Raw genomic sequence first — 21,664 nt, forward strand, 5'->3', positions numbered from 1 at the left:
AAGCTACATGCTTAGGATTTTTAAGTGCCGACACGTGTTTCAACCAGTGGTTTTTCTCAAGGCTGTCCATTTACGTGAGGTGGGTGTTATGGTGCAGAGTAATAGTGACATGTAGTGACATTAGTGTTCATTTTATAATACAAGTGGTGAGACCAGAAACGAGTACATAGTTTAAAATGGGTACGTGACCATTGCACAGTATGTGAAGAGTTCACATTTTGGTAAGGTATGATTCATTGTTGGCCAAATTTCATGTCTGTTGCATATGAGTGACATAGTTTGCATAGACAAGGTTGTTTATATGGTTATTCATTTTCATGTATCATGTCCCGGTGGTTTAGAGTCATTTGGATAATTACATCAATCAAAGTGAGTTCAATACGTTGCAAACAAAAGGCAAGCCTGAGTTCATGTTAGAAAAAGGGGAAGGAAGGGTAGAGAATTACCATGAGTATCTTGTGAGTTAGATATTGGAGCTGTTAGAGCCGGTGTTGGGTATGGGAAAGGCTTACCAGTTGATTGTATTGGGGTATCTTGTGCAGGTCTCTGTTGGAGTGTTTAGAGATGGTAGGCTGGTTAGCATCTGGGGATGAGAATCAAGGTTGGAGGGGATTGAATGCGCTGTTATTAGTGCTTGTGTTGCCACATGAAGTGGCTGGGTCAGGACGTGATGGCATGTGAGTTAAGTGCCTCACCAATGGGCTGGTGTGACAACCCGGTGAGAGCTCCCATTTGTACTGTTAGTCGTGTGTGTCAGAGGTGAGATTTCTGGTCCGGTAGGAGCAGGATTTCTGCGAAGATACTTTGGTCCTGGTGTTAATGATTATGCCGTTGTGGCTAGCAGATGGTGTGGAAGGTTCACTTTCTGTACCTCTGGGGCGAAATAAGCAGTAAGGTCCGCTGTCTGGTCCGTGTTAAAAGGTGTGGGGTTGTCCTGTTGGTCCGTTGGTCAGGACGTGGGTGGGGGGCGGGTGGTCCCGTGCGGATGAAGAAGTCCCTGCATGGTGGAGGCGAGTTGGGTAGCGCCTGCAGTGTTTCAATTAAAAATGAAGTACACTGCTTGCTAAAGCATGTACTGTCGCAGGATCATGTAGGCGGTTAGCAGTGAGATAGGGGGTGTTTTTGAGGGGGTGAGAGTGGGGAGCATGCTCATTTAAGTCGACTTACCTGTACCCGGTGGAGTTCTAGGAGCTTGGAGGGTCTCGTGGTGATCTGCTAGTTTCAGCGATAATGTGCGAGTGTTGCTTTCCGTATTAATTACGACACAACGCTAGTGATTGGCTAAAGGGTGAGGGCAGCCTATTGGTTGCAAGCAGGGTGGCCGGATGACGTGTGTGCAAACAGATGGCAATATGTTGTTGCACGGGATGCAGCAGGGAGGCCAAGCCTGTCAGAATGAGTTGTTCGTCGCAGCATCGCTGTTTGGAGGTGATGAGCCTGGAAATAAACCTGAAAAGAACCTACATTGCGGTGTCTGTCTGGAGGCTGAAGGGCCAATGTCCATTGCAAGTGGGAGGGAACGCCAACCTGTTAAGGTTGGTTTATATGGATAATTGGCAGGGTTGGTGGACATGAGGCCAGTGTTATGCCCTGAATGGGTTTGGGGTTAGTTGCCCCATGTTGGGGTTGTTCAGCTAATCAATGACCTCTTTTGGGTGTATGGTCTGCCCTTGGGGACAGGGGATGGAAACCCTGTGGGGTTTTTACCAGTTGAGACCAGTGGAGTCTATAGGTAGGCTCACCCTGTCTGAAACAGTTAGTCGTTGCAGTATTGCTCTTTGGAGGCAATTGGCCTGGAGAGGGCCATCCTGTTGGTGTCTTCCAAGAGGCTGATGGGCTAATTGTCCATTGCAAGTGGGAGAAACCCATTGGGATTGGTTGGTAGAGATAAATGGTAGGAATGATAAACTTGACGCCAATGCTATGCCCTGTTGGGGTTTAGGGTTAAGTGACCCTGTTAGACGGTTATTCAGCTGGTCGGTTATCTGTTTAGGTATATAGCCTCTGGTTGGGGGCAGGGGAAGGATCCCCGTAACGGAGCATTTGTGGTTGAGACCAGTTGTCTTGAGTAGGTCTGCGGGTCCAGTTCTCTGTGGGTGAGGTCCTGTTTGTGTTTGGTGATACTTGGCCTGTGTCCCTGGCATGTAGGGGCGTGGAGCTCGCAGGCCCCAAGTTACACTTGTGCAGTGCTGTTGTGGTGTTTGGAGAGCTGGGCCAATGGATGTCTGATGTTGGGGTCTGGTCAGCGATGGGTACACAGAGGAGACTGGTTTGCCACTCATTGTAATGTTACAAACATTTATAGAAATACACTGAGCTCATGGTCGGAGTTAAGGCCACACAGTACATTCCTGTATTCTTACAAATAAGCTTGGCCTCCCTCTGGCACAGTCTTAGCTCTGTCTCCTCCTCTTGGTTCTATTCCAATGACTTCGAGTCCTACAAATCTGATGTCCTCCTTTCGTTCCCATTGATGTTTCTCTTGCCAATGTTGCGCGAGTGGGAATTTGGCATCCTTTGATTTGAGCGATCCGAGATGTTTGTGTATCCTGGTTCGCAACTCTCTGATGGTGCTACTAATGTATAGTAGCTTGCATGTGCAGACAATTACACATTGATCAGATATTTAGATTTACAGTTGATAAAATCAAGGATCTTGTGGTGATGGTTGTCTCTGAAAGTGATTGTTCCATGTGCAAGCATGCTCTAGACACTAAGACAATTTCCCACATTTAAAAAAGCCTGTTGGTTTTGCGACTACTAGCTAATTGTCTTTCCTGGTTACTTCTGTTTTCATGTACGAAAACATTTAGATGCGTTCAATGTTGGGAAGGATTGGGCTTGCAATTCATCTTGGATGTGAATAAGTGAGCACACACGTCTCAGGAAAAGTCCTTAATCGTCTTTTCTAATACTGCACAAATTCGCGCTGACGTTCTTATATAAGCACCTCATTAAGTTTTGGGGATCCCGTTACTTACTCGGCCTGTTGATTGGTGGGCAGGGCTAATCCTGGGCCACTCTGTGTTTTAAGTTGTGGAAACCCTGGCCATGCTATAGATTTGTTACTTGTGACTTGCTTCCTATCCTGGAGAGGTTAGACATATGTGAAGATTCTCCAAGCTAGTTGGACTAATTTCTCTTAATATTATTTTATGCATAAATTATACTTTACAACAGTTCAAATTGCCACAATATCAAACAAGGAGCTAGACAAAAGTTTAATACAAATGTCATTAAACCAACTGAATTGACTACACAGAACATTGTGGAACCACAATTAATCTGCAAAACCAGTAATATAATGAGACGAAAGAAGGGGAAAAAAAGGGTTGTATACGAATTGTTCGAGTCACAATTGTTCGAATGACAATTGACCTTTGCACAAGTGACTGAATTTTGAACGTCAATTGTTACATATATGCGGGGGGAAACCTCCCAACCCCCCTGCCCAATCCAAAACCCCCCACCCAAACCATATGTCTAGATTTCTGAGGCTTGTGGAATCTGCTTAGATCATATGCTGTGCATAGGCCGACATCTAGTGGAAGCTGCAAATTATTAGTTTGTTTTTCGGAACTCTGAAAAGGGGCGTTGAACTAGGGCGTTCCAGTAATACTATCCCTAGTGTGATGTCCACTGTACCCATGATCCCTCACGCGTGTAGGACACTCAGATTTTTTTTTTTCCGCCATACTGTCGGACGCATATTGCGGAGTTCCCTTGGTTATAGCCATTATCAAAAATGTATTTTTCTTTTCCACACTACGCCAAAGTTCGAAGTCGGTGAAGATCGAGGAAACCAGCCGTCGAGACTCCACGACGGACTTTGTGCCTCGAAAGGCCACTGGCCTTGGGCCGGTCCTTGGAAGGTCTCTGGCCTCGGCCCTGTGCAAGTAGGGAGAGTGGTGGGTGGTCATACAGCTTTTTCCCACTTTATGTCCTACATATACCTGCCCGCTGCCAATTAGTAACATATGGCGAGTACTCCTTTCAAATTCTGCCTGAAGTATTAACATGAAGATTCCCTGGGTAGACAAACACAATACGTGTAACCTGTGTCTCCCACAAGACCATCCCGAGGCTACCTGTCGAGCTTGTAAGCTCTTCAAGTCCAAAACACTCATGGACCGCTCGACGAAGCGCTGGGCCCACTACGCCAGGCAACTAGAGGCCATGGATGTTGAGGGATCGTTCAGCGATTGCAGCAACGCTACCGTATTGGACGGCGAGGGCAGAGCTTTGACTTCAGACACCCATGCGCAAGCTCCTGACCTCAGAGGACTGGCCGGCGGTCCAGTTATGAGGTCAACACCGGGCCGCATAAGCACAACACACACCACTTCCACCAAACACATTAGCCCCGGCCGTGACTCGAGCGATCGGCAACAAAAGGCACTGAGAGAGCGGTCCACCGAATATGTCCCCTCTGGCGTTCCCGGTCACTATCGCCTTACGACAAAGTAGAACCGTCCGCGGTTGAAAAAAAGGTGCCACACTCTCAATAGTCCTAGAGGGCCCGTCGTCAGAAGACTATTCCGACCTCTGTCACCAAGTAGCATGTGTAACGTCTACTCCCGAGATTTGGCGTCCCTCTTCCAAAACCTCAATCTCGTACCACCTCTGAAACTTGACACAAATACGAATCTCGACGCGAGGCGAAAAATCCCTTGGGGGGGGGGGGGGGGGGGAGAGGAGGAGTGGGTAGGCAGGGGGGACCCTAAGAGCCTTGAAAAAACATTCCTCTAGTCATGTGAAGGGGGATAAACAACAAAAAAAAAAAACTCAGTCCAAAAAGAAAAAAAGGCCCCTAAATCTGTAGTAGAATACAAGGTCCCTGAACCTGTCACCAAGAAGAAAATTATTCCTCCCTCCCACTGCTCAGGATATGGGCATGGAGGAAGAAGAGGAAGTATTCATTCCTAGCTCAAAGGAATGGAATTCTGCGGACATTGATAGGGTAATGAGAAGATTGTCATTTATTCTATGAAAAAGACCCTAATTATTTCCATAGCTATGCCAACACGCCAGCTACCTCTGCCCCTTCGGGGTCCAAGGCCTCTCAACCCCCTACTAAAAGGCTTCGCTCTGAGGCTCCGGTGCAGGGATTGGTTTCAGACCCTTTGCTAATTGAACCTTATCATCCAGAATCATATGGAGAGGAGACAGAAACACATATGCTGGAAGACAAGGCAGTGGTTTCTTCTTATGGGGATGACGAGGACCAGGAAGAGGAAGATTAGGTGGAAGCCAACAATCTTGACTCCCCAATTCTTAAGGACCCCCTGGTGCATGACTCTTCGATTGATAATCAGCCACTCCGCAATGAGGTACTGGCTAAAGCAGCAGCTCATTTTCAGATAGACACACAGGGTTTCCAAGAAGATGGGGATTTCGCAGAAGAAATCCTAGGTGGTAAGAGAGCCATTACCCAGGCTATCCCGATATTAAAATCAATCCAGTGTAGAATTGATCCCTCGCTGGTAACCCCAAATCTTACTCGTGCAGTGAATCCACGAGTGGAAAATATTATTCCGGGCCGCACCCTCCGATCCCATGTACATTAGGGGTCAATTACAACCCAACTCCCTGGTAGTAACAACCACCAGAAAGAGGACAGGTACACCACTTGCTTCTTCTGAAGCACCTCCTGATAAGGAGAGCAAAAAGATGTATGCATGGGTAGGAAAGTTGCCTCCACGTCAGCCTATCGGGCACATATTGCTAACAGTACCACTCTTGGCAAGCTATAACTGCCATCAGTAGGAAGAAGTAGCTGCTCTAGTAGCCTCTGCACCTGAACCACTAAAAGGCCCTTTGGCCCAACTTGCAGCAGACAGATGGTCCGTATCTGGGTGCATCCTTAAAACAAATTTTCATGCAGCAGATAATGCTGGAAGATTGAAAGCCAAAGGCACAGTAATAAAACGCCACGCTTGGCTAAGGCAGTCGGGGTTCAAACCCAAAACCCAAGCCACGCTTAGCCATGCCAGTAGAGCCGAACGTTCTATTTGGCAAGGCAGTGGAAGAGGCACTAAAGACAGCTAAAGATGAGTACGAGACCCTAAAATGTCTCGGCCAACTCACAAATAAACCCTCGGGTCAGAGGGGAAATAATTTTCGTCGCATTCGCGGCCAAGGAGGGGTTCCAACTACTACCAAAATCAAGGAACCTCATGGGGCAACAATCAGTTCCAGGCATCACAGGGATTCACCAGAGGCCAGCGCAGGGGCCGCACTAGGGGTTGAGGCAGCGTTCCGCTTCCCATGCATCCCCAGGTGGGGGGGTGCATTTCCACCTTCACCCATGCATGGGAGGGAATCACTTTGGACAGATGGGTGCTGTCCACAGTGTCCGCAGGATACTGTATAGAACTATTAGCGCGCCCCCACGACCCTCCTCCAAGACAGAAGGTACACTTGTTGGAGCACCAGAAAATCCTTCTCGAGGAGATCGCCACTCTACTTGCAAAGGACGCCATAGAACGCGTCCCGGGCAACCAGGTAAACGGGGGCATTTATTCAACCTACTTCCTTGTGCCAAAAAAAAAATCTAACAATGCACCCAGTATTAGATTTGCGCCCTGCAAACAAGTATGTGAATCCACAAAAATTCCACATGACTACACTCCAGGAGGTAATCCCCCTACTAAAAAAGGGGGATTACATGGCAACATTGGATATGAAAGATGCCTATTTTCATATTTCAATGTTCCCAGCGCACAGAAGATTGTTGCATTTCAAAGTAAACAACCAGCACTACCAGTTCCAGGTGCTGCCCTTCGGTATAGCCTTGGCTCCAAGGGTGTTCAACAAGGTACTGGCTGTGGTGGTGGCGCACCTACGCAGGGAGGCAATCCCAGTGTACCCTTACCTGGACGACTGGCTCATCACAGGGGAAACCCCTTAATTTGCAGACTAAACATTCAAAGAACAATCCACCTCCTCTTCGGCTTCTCAATCAACGAGAAAAAATGAAGCCTGGTGCCAAGCACCTCAAAACAGTTACTAGGAGCTGTCCTAAACACCCAAGAGGGGTTGGCCTTTCCATCAGAGGAAAGAATTTGGACTCTGTTGCTAATTCCTCTATCAATCCGGTCGCCAAATAAGGGTGCGCAAACAGGTTTGTGTTTGGTGGCGAGTGTACATGTTGGACGCCAAGGGTCCATCGCGCCAGACTCTGACGGAAGTCTCCTCGATCCTCACCGGTGTCGTTCTTCGGCGTTCGGTGGACAAAGGATGAGAAGAAATCTAACGTAATTGAAAGTAAAGGCTTTACACCGAAAGGAACTCTGCATACATGCGTCCGACTAATATGGCGGAAAAAAACTATCTGAGGGACCTACACATGTGAGGGATCATGGGTACAGTGGACGTCACACTAGGTATAAGACATCCCTTTTCCCCACAGACTAAACCTAGTTCCCTACACACGCCTGCACATTTGACTCATGCAGGAGTGGTTGACAAAACAGTGGTCTCAGGCAAGTGGTCAGTGGGACGATCTAGTGGTTGTTTCGCCAACACTAGTACAGAATCTTTGCTGGCGGACGAGAGAGAATCTAATGAAATGGAAACCCTTCTACGACCCAGAGGTTCGTGCCGTTGTCACAAAGGACGCCTCCTTAACAGGGTGGGGGGTGCACTGCCTTCACCACACAGCTCAGGGTCTCTGGTCTCGCAGGGTTGCTCAGAACCACATAAATCTGTTGGAACGTCTTGCAGTATTCAGAGCGCTTCGGGCATTCAAACCCTCTTATCGAACCAGTCAGTGCAGGCCCTTACAGACAGCACAACTGCGATGTTTTACATAAACAGGGGGGCACTCGTTCTCAAAATCTGTCCAGGCTTGCCCAACAAATTTGGAAATGGGCACTCAAACAGAAGATTTACCTGTCATCCCAGCATGTTCCGGGGGAACTCAAATCGATAGCAGATTCTCTGAGCAGAGGTCACCTTTCAGAGGAACACGAATGGCGACTACACGAAGACGTCGTAGAACATCTTTTCTCAGTGGGGTTTCTCCACAATAGACCTATTCACCACAAGCGAACAGTCAATGTCCAGACTTCGCGTCCAGGTTCCCCCAGCCAGGCTCCAAGGGGAACGCCCTATGTATGAACTGGTCAAGGATATTTGTCTACGCTTTTCCACCAACCCCTCTCGAGGAAAATGGTGAACAAGATAGACAAGGAACTGATGACGCTTATCCTAGTTGCTCCTATGTGGGCAAGACCACTATGGGATCCACATCTGCGCAACCTGGCTATGTGCGATCCCATCAAACTCCTATGCCAGTACAACCTACTCACCCAGCACGAGGGATTAACGGTGCACCTGCAGCTGCACTCAATGAACTTGGCAGCATGGCTCCTGAGGTCATAGAGTTCAGACATCTCAATATGCCACAGAGATGCATGGATATCTTGAAAGAATCAAGAAAACCAAACACTAGGCACTGTTGTTTTGACAAATGGAGATTATTTGTAATTTGGTGCCAGACTAAACATATCAACCCCATAGACTGTACTCCATCCCACATTCTAATTTATATGCTCCATTTACTAGATGCAGGGTTAGTATTTAACTCCCTAAAGGTCCACCTAGCGGCTTTGTCAGCCTACACAACCTCTTATAATAAGGTCTCATGGTCGGAAAGTACCGGCCATCAAAGCATTTATGGAAGGAGTAAAAAGACTCCACCCTCCAATTTCTAACCCGCCGCCAGGGTGGGACCTCCATGTGGTACTCGCTAAACTCATGGGACCCCCCTTCGCGCCTGGCTATCGGCTGACAAACCTCGTCCTGCCCTTGCCAAGATGGGCTTTGCCCTGACGGCCAGAATTCCCAGCAGGCCACTGAACACAACACCCAAGCATGGTAGAATGAGCTTCAGGCATCTGTGTGCCAACTAGCATGTTAAGCAAGGCAAAATGGGTGACTCTGGCCCTTTTTCTGAGCCAAAGCTTCTTGCCCCCTAAAATCCTTACCTGTTGCTTATGGTAATTGACAGGAGAATGCAGACTGCCTATTCCTTCCCCGTTATATGCCAACTGTGATGAATCTGGACTATTTGCCCCTTCTCACCAGATGCAAGCCACCCCCTTTTGAGGCTAGGGAGGTGATTCTGTTAAGCAAGACCTCCATAGGGGTTTGGTAAAGTGGGACCTCATAGAGTGACTCTCCTCTTTGGGATAATGACTCATTCCTGTAAGGAACTCCCTGTTCAGAATACATTGTCTGCCTACATGGGAATCGGAAACACTTTCTTCAGTTTTGGAATTGTGACATTTCTTCAATCTCTTTGGTATCATGTAATTCTGGATCTAGCCTGAACTTCAGTCATAGAGAAATGACTCCCCTTTTGTTTTTAACGACGTACATAAAATGCTGAGGAACTTGCAATGGAGCAGAGGGAATCCTATGCAGAGGCGAGCCTTTGACAGGACATCGTGGAGTGGCGGAGCCATGCTAGACTGCAGAGCCGGTGGTAGCATAGAGAGCGAGCTGATCGCTAGCAAGATACTGGAAGGCTGGCATCCTGAACCGCAATGATGCCGAAGTCAAGGGAGACATGGAGAAGGGACGGTCTCGCCTGGTGGCGCGAACACATGGAAGCTGTGGTGGGCTTGGGCCGTTAAGCAATGCCGAAACCAGACTGCAGCAGAGATCGGATTCCTGATCTCCACATGAGAAGTACATCCGCTGCTGAGCAGGGCAGAGGAAGGGAAGCAAACGCTCCCAGAGGGGTAAGGCCGTAGAATGGGGCGAACATTGGTAAGCGAAGGCTAAGGAAGCCAAAAAGGTCGCAGGAGACAGGAAAACCTGAATGCTGTATTTGGCGCACGCTAAACTGAGGCCCCGCAAAAGTAAGCCTACCAGAGGGCCAAATACCTTTTGGCGCGATCCCTGAGAAACCTTTTATCGATATTTGAGGCTGGGGAAGCCACACTGGTTACGGGAGCTAGGAAAACAAGAATGCTGTATACGTGCAGACGCCCAACCGAGACTCCGCTGACGCAAGCCTAGTAGAGGGCCAAAGGGCTTTGAGGAACCATGGAAATAGAAACCATATTGATCCAGACTGAAAACAGGGAGGATCTGAAGGGTTACTGTGCTCAAATCCGAAAGTGGAACTTTGTCAAACTCCCAGTCAGAAATAGTGGCATTGCATTAAGGAGACCCTCTTTCCATATAAAGAAGGGAAGGTGGCGGAATTAAGTTAAGACTAGCGACTGGCCATTCAGAACCTGCAGAGAAGCTGGAAGACCGTACTGTGAGAAATTAATTGACTTTTTAAATCTTCTTTGGAAAGAGATTGCATGTGCTTTTTATTTGTGTTAGGTTTTTCTAGGTGGTAGGGCCAGATAGTAAGAAGGGTTTGGACACTCTATGAACACTGTTAGTTTAGTTTGATAAGGAATTTCCCTCCTAGCCATGGGGCTAGAAGAGCATTTTTTCTTATTTAAACACCCTTGGAACATTTCACATCTTGCTCCTCCTGGTTCACCACACAACTCACAGAAGCTTGTTTTTCTTTGCTCCCCATTGCATCAGAGCTAGGTAAATCGGGCCTGTATGCAATAGGCCAGTGGTGGAGTCCAGGTTTGAAGGCTGTTTTGCCTTGACTGCATCTTAATCGGTGTGAAAGTCTTCTACGTGAAAGTTATAGCAAATCCCTCAACTTTGGACAGTTGCCCACAAAAAATTTGGTCCAGCTATCAGTCACTTACCTAGAAGCAATCTGTGTCTGAACAACATTCTCTGCATGATTTGTATTGTGTGTTCAACTAGTATTCTCTGCTAGGAATGGATTAGTCACCTATTTCTATACATGCAATTTTAATGCTCATTTTATTACAGAAGGCGGTCTTCAGAAAGGCCTTCCACCCCACAGCTCTTTGAAAGTCAGAACAATGGCAGTAGGCGCTATACAAATATCAAATGCTGTGAACTATAGACAGTGACTTTGACCTGCTTAGATATTCAAAGGCCCAATAAAATATTTGTGCTCTGTTTTTGTTTGTTAATTTGAGTCCTATGTTGGGTTACCTGTACTACTACTACTACTTCACCATTCGTATATCTTCTGACGTCTGCCTTACTGCTGAGTGCTTACTTACCTGGAAAGGTTTTGGCTAGAAATCAGTTACCCTGTTCATAAACCAGGATGGCCTCTTGGAACCCTCCCCTAGACCCGATACTGAAAATCTGCCCTTACAGTACTGTTAGTAATTACCACAACATCACTAGGTAGTCTTGGCAGAACAGCCTGGGTCTAACGGTCATGAGATGGAGTGGGGTGCTTAATAGGTATAGAAATTATCAGATTAGGGTACAGGATCCCGCTTGGCCCGCAAAGTTTTTGCTGCTCATTAGCAAATATTAAAAAATAATCCAATATTTCCAAATACGGGTTTATTCTAATCCAGATATTGGTTATTTCTTGCTGCCGACACCTGTTTTGAACCAAGGTTGTCTTCAAGGCTGACAATTATGACGTGATTAGACATGATAATGTAGAAAAAAACAAAGTTGTACAGTTTCAAAGATGAAGAAATAAACAATTAGAATTTATAAAAAATAGGTTTGTCATTACATACCATATTGGTAAATTTGGGGCAAGCAGGTTAAACTGGAAATGAACAGACAAAGAAAAATAGTCCATTACATATAAGTCATGTGCGCTCAGATTTCTCTGCATTTGCTAAGTGTTAGGTTATCTGTCTGTGTCTCAGTTGATGCTGTAAGTGGTCCCTATCCCACGTTAAGTGATTACTAGTGAAGGTTGCGTGGCGCACCCAATACATTTGCCCATTCTAGGTGTTTATTATCTATTCATGCAAAGGCATTGGTTATTCCCACGTGCCCCATTAGGGACTAGTTATGACTGCAGTTATTGCCCAACATACAATTTAGAGGTTAAAGTGGTGTCCCCAATAACCCTGTAACGGTATTGTCATACCCTCAATGAGTATTTAGGTTGAGTTTAAGGACTTACCAAAGTCAACAAGCTTGTGTTTCCTGTACGATAGAAAAGGAAAACGGTAAAGAGTACGTATAGGCAAAAGTGTACCTTAGATTCAGTAAGTGGCACCGTAACCCTCTCCAATGGACGGAGTCCAACTGATACTTACCCTGTAAGCGCGAGTAGGTTCTTGAGTAAGGATGAGTAGTAGTTTTGAGAAGTACTCGTGTCTACGTAGTTCACTAGAAAAACTATGCAAATAAATGTATTGTATACCACTAGTAATGTGGTTTTGTGGGTCTGTATGGTTTCCTCTGAGACCTGTTGTCCAAATTGCTCTAGTTTACCTGGTAGGTATTCTCCTTCCTCTCATATGGCTTTGTGGCGTATATGTATTGGATCTCTTATTATCCTGCAAGAAACATTTGCTGATGAGCAGTAGATACTTTTCTGGCCAAGCACGATCTGCCAACCTAATCTGAACTTCTATACCAATTCTGGAGGCTTGTTGTGGAGCCTCCTTGTGAGCAGACGCAGCAGGCTAGAACCTATATTTGGGAGCCAGAGCGCACCCACCAGCGGCTTTACCCATCATTGCTTTAACCCATGCTTAATAGTGTAGGGGCGGCATGGTGTCGCAAGTATGACACTGACGCAATGGGTACAATTTGTAAAACATTTATTGAATTTTTTGGGGTTCGAGAAACTCCTATTTTGCCCTGTAAGATGCAAGTAGTCTCGACCATCAAACGATGAACAAAACAGTCTTAGTGGAGTCAGTCAAATCAAAATGGTCTATGCTAACAAAAACCTAATGCCTTGCCCGATCTCTTGTACAAAATGTATGCAAAGCAAAAATCGGTTTTCAAAAGAATAAAGGTAGGGGAAAACCACCAAGGGGCGCAGACTGTGGACGCGCGAAGCAGCAGCTCCGCTGCAGACGGTCACACTGAAGCTTGCCGTTCTCCCCCACCCCCGATGCACTGCTGGCCTGAGAGTAACACTTTGACCCCCCCCCCCCCCCCCCCCAACCTCTGAGGCCCAGGAAGAGGGTGCTGGTGCATACATGGTGCCTTTTGTGGCCTCTGGGAGGAGGAGCATCAAGGAGGCCTTCCCTGACCCATGGAGGTGCGTGTGTTGTATTCTGTTGGCAGTGTTGGGCATAGTTTGTATGCAGTACCCTTTGGGACCACTACACCCAACTATGACTACAGGTGTAAGCAAAACCAACCTTTGGTATAAGACTGTGCCACAGTTTTTGGTAGTGGAGCTGAGCAGCCAGGCTTATCTCAAGTGGGAATGTGAGCTGTAAGGATGTTACACAGAGGTCTACAATCACAGGTATTCAAATAGACTTGCACTCACCCACTGGCGTCTGGCCCATTGAGGCGAGTGCCCGATCCCTAGCAGGCCCAAATCGTGCTTTGCTACACCTTGTGAGGCGGCCCCAGGCCCGCGTGCACCCCCTTGCCTTCCCCAGCCGTTCTGTGTTACCATTCCCCCTCCTCCCACCCCCTATACCCGCCCACTGTTCCTGATTGGTGCTTCCACCGCACCGTTTAAACCTAGCGAGGCCCGCAGCCCCGCTCGCCCCCACTGGTGTCTGGCCCATTGAGGTGAGTGTCGGATCCCTAGCAGGCCCAAATCTTGCTTTGCTATACTTGTCAACATTGGAGCACAGTGAGTGTCGCCCCTGACCACCTCACCTGCTTAAACTCCTTGGAGGCCCCCAGGCGCTTTCCATACAAGCTCCAGGCCGCCCACGACTGCTTCCTGCATCTCTTGCCTCCCGTCTTGCCACTGCCCGCTCCCATTGGTCCGGGGATCTTCATCACCATCACTGCGGCTAAGGGCCCAAGGCCAGGGGTGGCTCCAACAGAGGCGGCCCCAGGAAGTGTCAACAGGGGGAGCAGTGGCCAGCCGTCAACCATCCTCTACAAGGACCAGTAAGGTAGAAGTAGCCTGGGTCAGAAGTAGAGCAGCTACTCTACCCGAGATTCTGAGCCACTTACCAAACGCAAAGTAAAGAAGGTAATCGGCCCCCACTGCATCTCATTCTCTCACCCTCAATCATTATTTAATACTGTACCAATCTAGCCAGGCACAGACGCCTCTCCTCTGTATAGACATATACACGCCTCTCCAGTTCACCAGGGGCTCTGTCTCCAAATTGCATTTTATGATGTTTAGATTGCTTTGTTAGGCCTCTCGCCCGCTATACAGGTCTCTCAAATCTAGCTGTTGTTCTGTCTCCAAGGACCCTCGAGTCTATCTGTGCTTAGTACCGTGCTCCGCTGTTTCAGCTGACCCTCAAATCCAGCTGTGTTAGGTCCAGAACTCTGTCACCTCCCAGGTGTAAGCCTTTCTCCCATTATACAGGGCCTTAATCTAACTGTGCTTATTTCAATACACTATCAATCCTGGAAACTCATCACAACCTAGCTTAATCAAGTCCCGCTCCACCAGACCCTTAATACTCTAACCCTCCCCGACAGTGCACCCTTAGGAAACGCACCCCACCCACCGACAGAAACGACAGACTGAGCTAGAAAGCACCCCAGCGTATCCAGAGAAGGAAAAAACCAAGATCACTGCACGTGTACAGCATAGAGGACCAACTACCCTACTACGCCTGCACCTTAAACTAAAAATGGCCCGACCCAGAAAAGATTTCAGAGAAAGAGAACAAGATTGTGCAACAAGAGATGCGAACACACAACACCGACCGAACCCAGAAGCAGTACCATTGGAAGGAAACACGCCTAACGCAACCATAACCGGAACAAAATATGTAAGAGAAAAATCCTTATACCTCACACCTTACCTCGCGACAACCGCGGAACACCAACGCTTAAACACGGAAACCTCGAGACATGCAAAGAATTTCCTGAAACACCCGGAAAAAAGATGGGAGCAGCCAACAAGAGTGGGGGAGCTCCAACCCCATCACCCCTTACATCACAAGAACAGAGGGGCACCATCGATTTCCACAGCATCCCACACAATACGGAAAAATCTTGACAACCAACAATGCCCGCTCCGACCCAACAATAGGACTCAATGAAGAAGCCATCGCTGATCTTAATCCGAGCAGCATCACAGCAGAAACACAACTGATCAGCCCTGTTACCAACCTATTGGACCGCTTCAATGAAGAAGCAGCCGTCGCCGTTCTTCATCCTACCAACACCAATGCGGAAACAACACGACCAGACAATTAAAAACTTGAACAACGAATAACCACAAAACAAACTCGCACCCAGAGAATCCTCTAACTTAATAAGCGCAAGGTCAATTTCCAAACACTCAACGGAAATATACGACCTCCTATCAGAAGGCGGCCTAGACATCCTATTTGTAACCGAAACATGGCTAGACGACAACTACAAGATCACCCTCAACTGCCTGCCTGAAGACTTCAAATGCATCCAAGTAAACAGAAAATCCAAAAGAGGGGGCGGGGGGGACTAGCGATCATTCTCAAGGAACAACTGTCCATCAAATTGGAAGAAATGTGAATCCTTAATACTACGGCTATCAATAAACCCCAAAACTAACCTGAAATTCATACTGATATACAGACCACCAACCTACGATGTGACTTTCATAGACACATTCACGGAAGAAATCACAATCTTAGCCATCAAGTACAACCATCTGATCATCCTCTGAGACTTCAACATCTGGTTCGACGAAGAAACCACAACCACACAAAAATCCTTAACCGCCCAACTAGCAGCCATGAACCTACCACAACTAGTCAAAGAAGCAACGCACTCAGCTAGGCACACACTCGACGCAATCTTCGCCAACAAGGATCTCATCACCACGGCACCCCCGATTCAAATACTCTGGACCAACTACCTCATCGTTCCATTCATAATCACAACGGCCGCTCCAACAAAAAAGCAACAAGGAAAACCACTGATCATGATGAAAAGAATTTGGAGAACCTTAAACTCCAACCTAACCGAGCTCCTAGAACTCAGCAAACCACAAGCATCTACCATGGAAGAAGCTGACCTAAACAAAAAAGTTGTCCCGCTCCACACCTGGATCGCAACAACTCTAGTCAACATTGCCAAAGAAAAGCCCTTCGCCCCATCACATAAGAAAACAGCAAAGTGGTTCACCCCACTACTCGACGCCATGAAATCAAAAAACAGAAAACTAGAATCTAAATGGATGACCAACAACACCACTGCAAACCAATTGAAATTCCTGCAACAGATCTGCTCACATAAAAAGGAAATACAAAAAGCGAAGCGGAAACATTACGACAACCGTTCAGAGCACCAAATGCTCAAAAAGAGAAATTCAAAATCATAAACTAACACCAGGCTGCAACAACACCCCAATTCCATTGATGAAACTTTGCGATGACCTAGGAGACCACTTCAAAAACAAAATAACCGCCATCCAACAGAGCATACAAAACGGACCAAGAAATCAAAGCTCAAACCCCAGCGACACCGACGAACAGTCAAATAAGCTACGAAGCTTCCCAGAAATATCAGTTGAGGCTTTCGTCAAACTGGTAAACTAAAGCAACATATCGGGCTCCCCTGAAGACCCTTACCCCCCCAGAGATATACAAAACAATTCTCAAACAAGGAACCCCCATGGAATACCACAGGAACCTCCTCAACCTCTCAATCTCAACAGATAAAGTACCACAGGCCTTCATATCGGCATATATCAAGCTGCTACTCAAAGACACAACAGGAAACGTAGAGGACTTCCCCCAACTACAGACCCATCTCCAATATACCCTACATAGCCAAACTGCTAGAAACCTATGTCTACAAAATAACCCAAGAATTCATAGAAGAGCATTGCCTACTAGACCAGGTACAAGTTGGTTTCAGACCAATGAGAGGAACAGAATCAGCTCTCCTCTCAATATGGGACGACCTAAAAACGAACGCAGACTCGGACAACAGCACTGCCCTGATTCTCCTTGATCTGTCGGCAACTGTCGACGCCATCAACCACGACATCCTCGTAGAGATTAGAAGGACTAGGGATAAATTCACCGCCCTACTATGGATCAAATCCTTCCTAACAAACAGAAGCAAAACCGTATCAATGAAACCTTTCAAATCCACACCTAGAGACTCCATGTGCGGAGTACCACAAGGATCATCCTCCTCACCGCTTCTATTCAACATCTGCATGTACCTACTAATCAAACTCATCAAAAAACACGGCCTCGCATGCTACAACTACGCCGACGATACTCAAATAATCTTCAACATACAAGACACCCGAGAAGAAAACACGACACTAGAGAATTGCCTATGTGAGATATTCAACTGGATGAATCTCAACCACCTCAAAATCAACCCAGGCAAAACAGAGATAATAATTGTTTAAAAAAAGGGAGGAGACATCAACTACATCCCCTGGCCAAGAGCTCGGCACCCCACCAGAACCATCAACTGTGTAAAAACCTAGGGGTCCTGATGGATATCAATCTCACTCTAGAGCCACAAGTAAACTCTCTACTCAAATGTTTCTTCCTCTTGCGAGCAGCAAAAAGGATCCTACCGTTCTGTCGTTCGCCAACAAAACACTTACCATCATCGCTCTGATCATGTCCAGAGTAGACTACGCCAATAGCCTATACCTGTGCATGCCCGAACGACTTCTAGAAAAAACTGCAACACATAAAAAATGTAGCAGCCAGACTCCTCCTCAAGGTACCCAGAAGAGAACACATCACACCTGCGCTAAAAATACTTCCCTGGCAACCATTAAAACAGCGAATAAAGTTCAAATCCATGTGCATCACGCACAGAGCAATACACAAACAAGGCACAGAATTCCTAAGCGATAAACTACGCCTACATCAAACGACAAGAACACTGAGATCAAGCACCGACATCCGCCTGGAACCAAAATCCTATGACAGAAGAAAATGCGGAGGATCCTCTTTCTCTCACCAGGCACCGAAAACCTGGAATGACCTACCTAAGAATATACGGAACACAACAAATCACCTAGCATTCAGGAAACTCTTCAAATCATGGCTGTTCACAGCGTAACCACAACAGCGACGCACTAAAATGCCCACCCCATTAAAACGAAAATAACACCAATCTTGGGACAATCTGAAATGGACAAACACTGAACCCAAAGAACCGACCACACGACAGACAATAAGATATCATGGGAAATAGCCACACAAGGAGACCTCCAGAGACTGATCACATACTCGGACCCGGACGAGAGCCCTAAATGACTCACCCACCCCCCCCCCCCCCCCCCCAGACGTACCATATCCAAACCGGCAGATTCATTTAGATGGAAAGTTTGAGAGGAGTCCGCTACACCAGCCCAGCACCCAAGGAGGAGAATAAACACCCAACCCACATTAATCAATCCAAAGGCATTAGAGCACCTACAGAACTGGCTTGAATATAACGGCGAGGAGCAATCAGAACACTTGCAAAGCGTGTTAGAACAGCACAGGGAGCGCCCCACACAAACCAAACCCTGCAAGGCGTAGCCCTTTTGCCCACTCTGATGAAATTGGGAGAATTGGCAAGTGCCACACTCGGACAGATTCCTCAACTTCTGCTAACCTTCATACAACCGACTAACAAAAAACTCAGCATTTTTGCAAACTTACCTTACTCAAAAATCTCATACAACCATCTCTCGCACCACAACCCGCATGCACTTCATAACACCACAACAACACATAAGCAACACCAACGGCACACAAGGACTGATCTCGATCCAATAAGCTCAGAACCCGGTGTATACCGAGTTGAAGCTGCCAACAGAACACCACTCCCCTCACTATTCTACTCCCGCTTCACCTACTAACCCATCCCACCTTCTCATTTGCAGATCCGCCGGAGCGCCTGGGGACTAACTCCGTTGGTGACGGTGCACGGTACAAATACCTTTAACATTTAACTCAGTTTCTTGGTTAAACACTTACTAATTTATTCAACAGTCAGTTATAAAACATTCACTAGAAGGAGGCAATCTATATCACACAAATATACCTCAGTACTATACTCGTTAAGTTTCTGAGGCATTCAGACTACTTTGAAGGAGGAGCAAAATGGCTTTCAGAATACTTGGAGAAGCAAAAAGGAATAGGTTCAGAACATAAATGAATTACAATTATTCTTACAGTGCAGATACTTTTGAGTTCACCTGCAGAGCCAATTCAATTAAATCGGATAGGCCAAAGTCCATGGGCTTAATTCTTGGATAGTTAGAAACGGTTCTGGTAAGTAAACGGTAAGTAAGTAAACAGTAAAGTCTCTGTAGAAGTTCTCAGAAGTAGTTTGTAAGAAGACAAATTAGATGTTGGGGTCACAAGCTGATTAGGCCTGCTAGTTGCAAATGTTTCAAGCACTTTCACCGCGAGAGTTAAGTACTTTGTCTCATTTCACAGTACCTTACGAATGAAGAAAAAGATGCAGCTGAAGACTTCTGTTCCTGGCAGTTCCTGCAGATCTCGCTGTTCCTGAGTCTGTCGTGGGGGCAAGAGGGAGGACCTCTGGGGGACTCCTGCACTGGGACTGGTCAAAAAGCTGGCACTGGCAAATCTTCAATTACGGTAGCTGTAGTGAAGCACACAAACGTGTCCCTCTTCCTGGTTATTTGGTTTCCTGCAGCACCCTGAGGCAAATACAACCAGCTCTGAGAATGGTATGCAGGTGGCTTATTGTCGAGTTGATTGGTCCCACCAACTCAAAGGGAGAAGTCGTCCTTGCAGGGCTTCTCTGTCGAGATTAACTTGGAGATTTGGGCCTGCAGCAGGGCTACACTGGGCAAACCAACGGTCCTGGAGTTTCAGCAGCCGTCCTCTTCAAGCTAGTCTTCAATTCTTTCGTTCCAGTTGTCGACTCTGCCTTCCAAGCCAAGAGACTTGCCTTTTACCCATTTTCCTCCCATTAATTCCAACCTAGCTGCCACTCGCCCAGCAGCTTGGCTGTCTTTGCCTGACAGTCAGCCAATCACGCCAGAGTGCATTTGGGCCTCCAAGGAGACTAAGCACAGAGTTTCGGGCACCGAAAGTGGCGGACAGGTTGCAAAATATTTACCAGTGCTTTCTGTAAAATGGCACGTCACCAAAAGCGCACTTCATATTTGGTACAATGCTGCAACCCAAATACTTGCCATGCACAGTGCAACATACTTGTCATTTACTGCAAACCATGTTTGTTCCAGTAATTGTCAAATGTTTCGAACATCCCCATACTTGCCTGCAAGGTAGAGTACCATGCAAATGGTACTCGCCCTTCATAAAATCTCCTCACCAGTTTGAGTGGGTTAGGAGGTTTTGTGAGCCCTGCAAGGATGTATCTTTTTTTTAAAGTACATCCGTGTGTGGACGAGTTGCACCTTTTGTCAGCCTGCCTCCCCTACCGGAGATTTGAGCCTTGTTGCTCTGCCCACGTTACTTCTCTAAAGGGTTGGCTTACCTCTCTGGCCAGATGTTATCTACTCGCACCGTTCAGGTCATTGGTTGTAGTTCCCGCAGTAGGTGGTAGAAACACTGCCTCAACACCTTGCCTTAGGAATAATAAGGACTCTCTAAGGCAGAACATATAAGTACAGCCACACCCTGTCAGGCTTGAGATTAAGCCTGGATGGGTTAAACATTTCAAAGCCAGCTAAAATGTCATGATGCTACCACGTGTGGTTAAAAAAAGTGGAATTTCTGTGTAAAACTTAAATTTGTGCAAATGTTTAGCTAAAGTCAGTGTTCATTGTTATTTTCTGTAATTAGTTAACAATCTGTTTAAATACCCGTTCAGAGGTTGGGAGGGATGTTGTTTCATCAGGCATAGGCCAGATCTGCAAACATTAACCAAGTCTTACTTTGGACCGGTTGTACCCCGAAACTCTATTTGTCCAGACATGCCTTGTCCATGATGACTTCTCTGCTTTTCTCTCCTGTTTTTGAAGGCGGCCTCAATTATCAAGTACAAGGTCAGTGAGAAGTCCTTCTGTGAGGCTTTCCCCGATGAGCCTCCTACTTTTGCTTCTTCTCTTCCGGTGCTGCAAAGAATACCCCCAAAAAGCCGGATGATGAGCCCTGTGAGCAGCACAATGGTGAACCCGGTGAGTGTCCTCTGCAGGAGATTGCGGGGGGCAGATGGGGGGGGGGGTTGCACATAGACAGCAAGGTTTTTATGGCCGCTTGTGTGAACAGGCATTTGATTGCATGAATATGCACAGTGGAGCAGCAGCAACTTAAAAATGCAGCTTGGTTTTCACTGTTGCCTAATAGTTTCCAGACACATTGAACGATCTACAAAAACTATCTCTGTACATTCTAACTTTCGCCTGTTGAATCCGCTTGTATTAAACCAAAATCCTAGAAGTGCTGCTACTTTACGTTGCTGGTGGGGATACCCATGGATTTTAGAGAGCCCACTTTAAGCCTATCAGTTCTCCTGGAACTTATTTTAACTTGTTCTTGGCCTGGGTTCGAGTTCCAGTCAGATGGTACCCTCTGTTCCTGACAGCTGCCATACTTCTCTCTAGCAAATGAGATGACATTGTTTTTTTAAACTTTTAGATGGATGGGTTTGCCAACAGGTCAATAATAAATGCTGACCAATACTACGCAGCGATGGAAAGGGAGAAGTTGTTGGCGCTACGGGAAGAGATGCAGGCCATGGGTAAGTGTCTTGTCACTGTTCTTGCATATTTCCATGACAT

At 46.8% G+C, this 21,664-nt stretch overlaps 1 protein-coding gene across 1 annotated transcript in view; it reads left to right on the plus strand.

Annotated features, from left to right (window-relative positions):
* The window catches only part of BAZ1A (bromodomain adjacent to zinc finger domain 1A), a 956,777-nt gene that overhangs the window by 111,083 nt on the left and 824,030 nt on the right, over nucleotides 1-21,664 (plus strand). The window contains exons 6-7 of the mRNA XM_069638454.1: nucleotides 20,906-21,061; nucleotides 21,522-21,624. Coding sequence (XP_069494555.1) covers nucleotides 20,906-21,061; nucleotides 21,522-21,624 — 259 coding nt within the window. The remainder of the gene's footprint in view (nucleotides 1-20,905; nucleotides 21,062-21,521; nucleotides 21,625-21,664) is intronic.

The sequence above is a fragment of the Ambystoma mexicanum genome, chromosome 14 (assembly GCF_040938575.1).
Source record: "Ambystoma mexicanum isolate Mex_15411 chromosome 14, UKY_AmexF1_1, whole genome shotgun sequence".
Lineage (NCBI taxonomy): Eukaryota > Metazoa > Chordata > Amphibia > Caudata > Ambystomatidae > Ambystoma > Ambystoma mexicanum.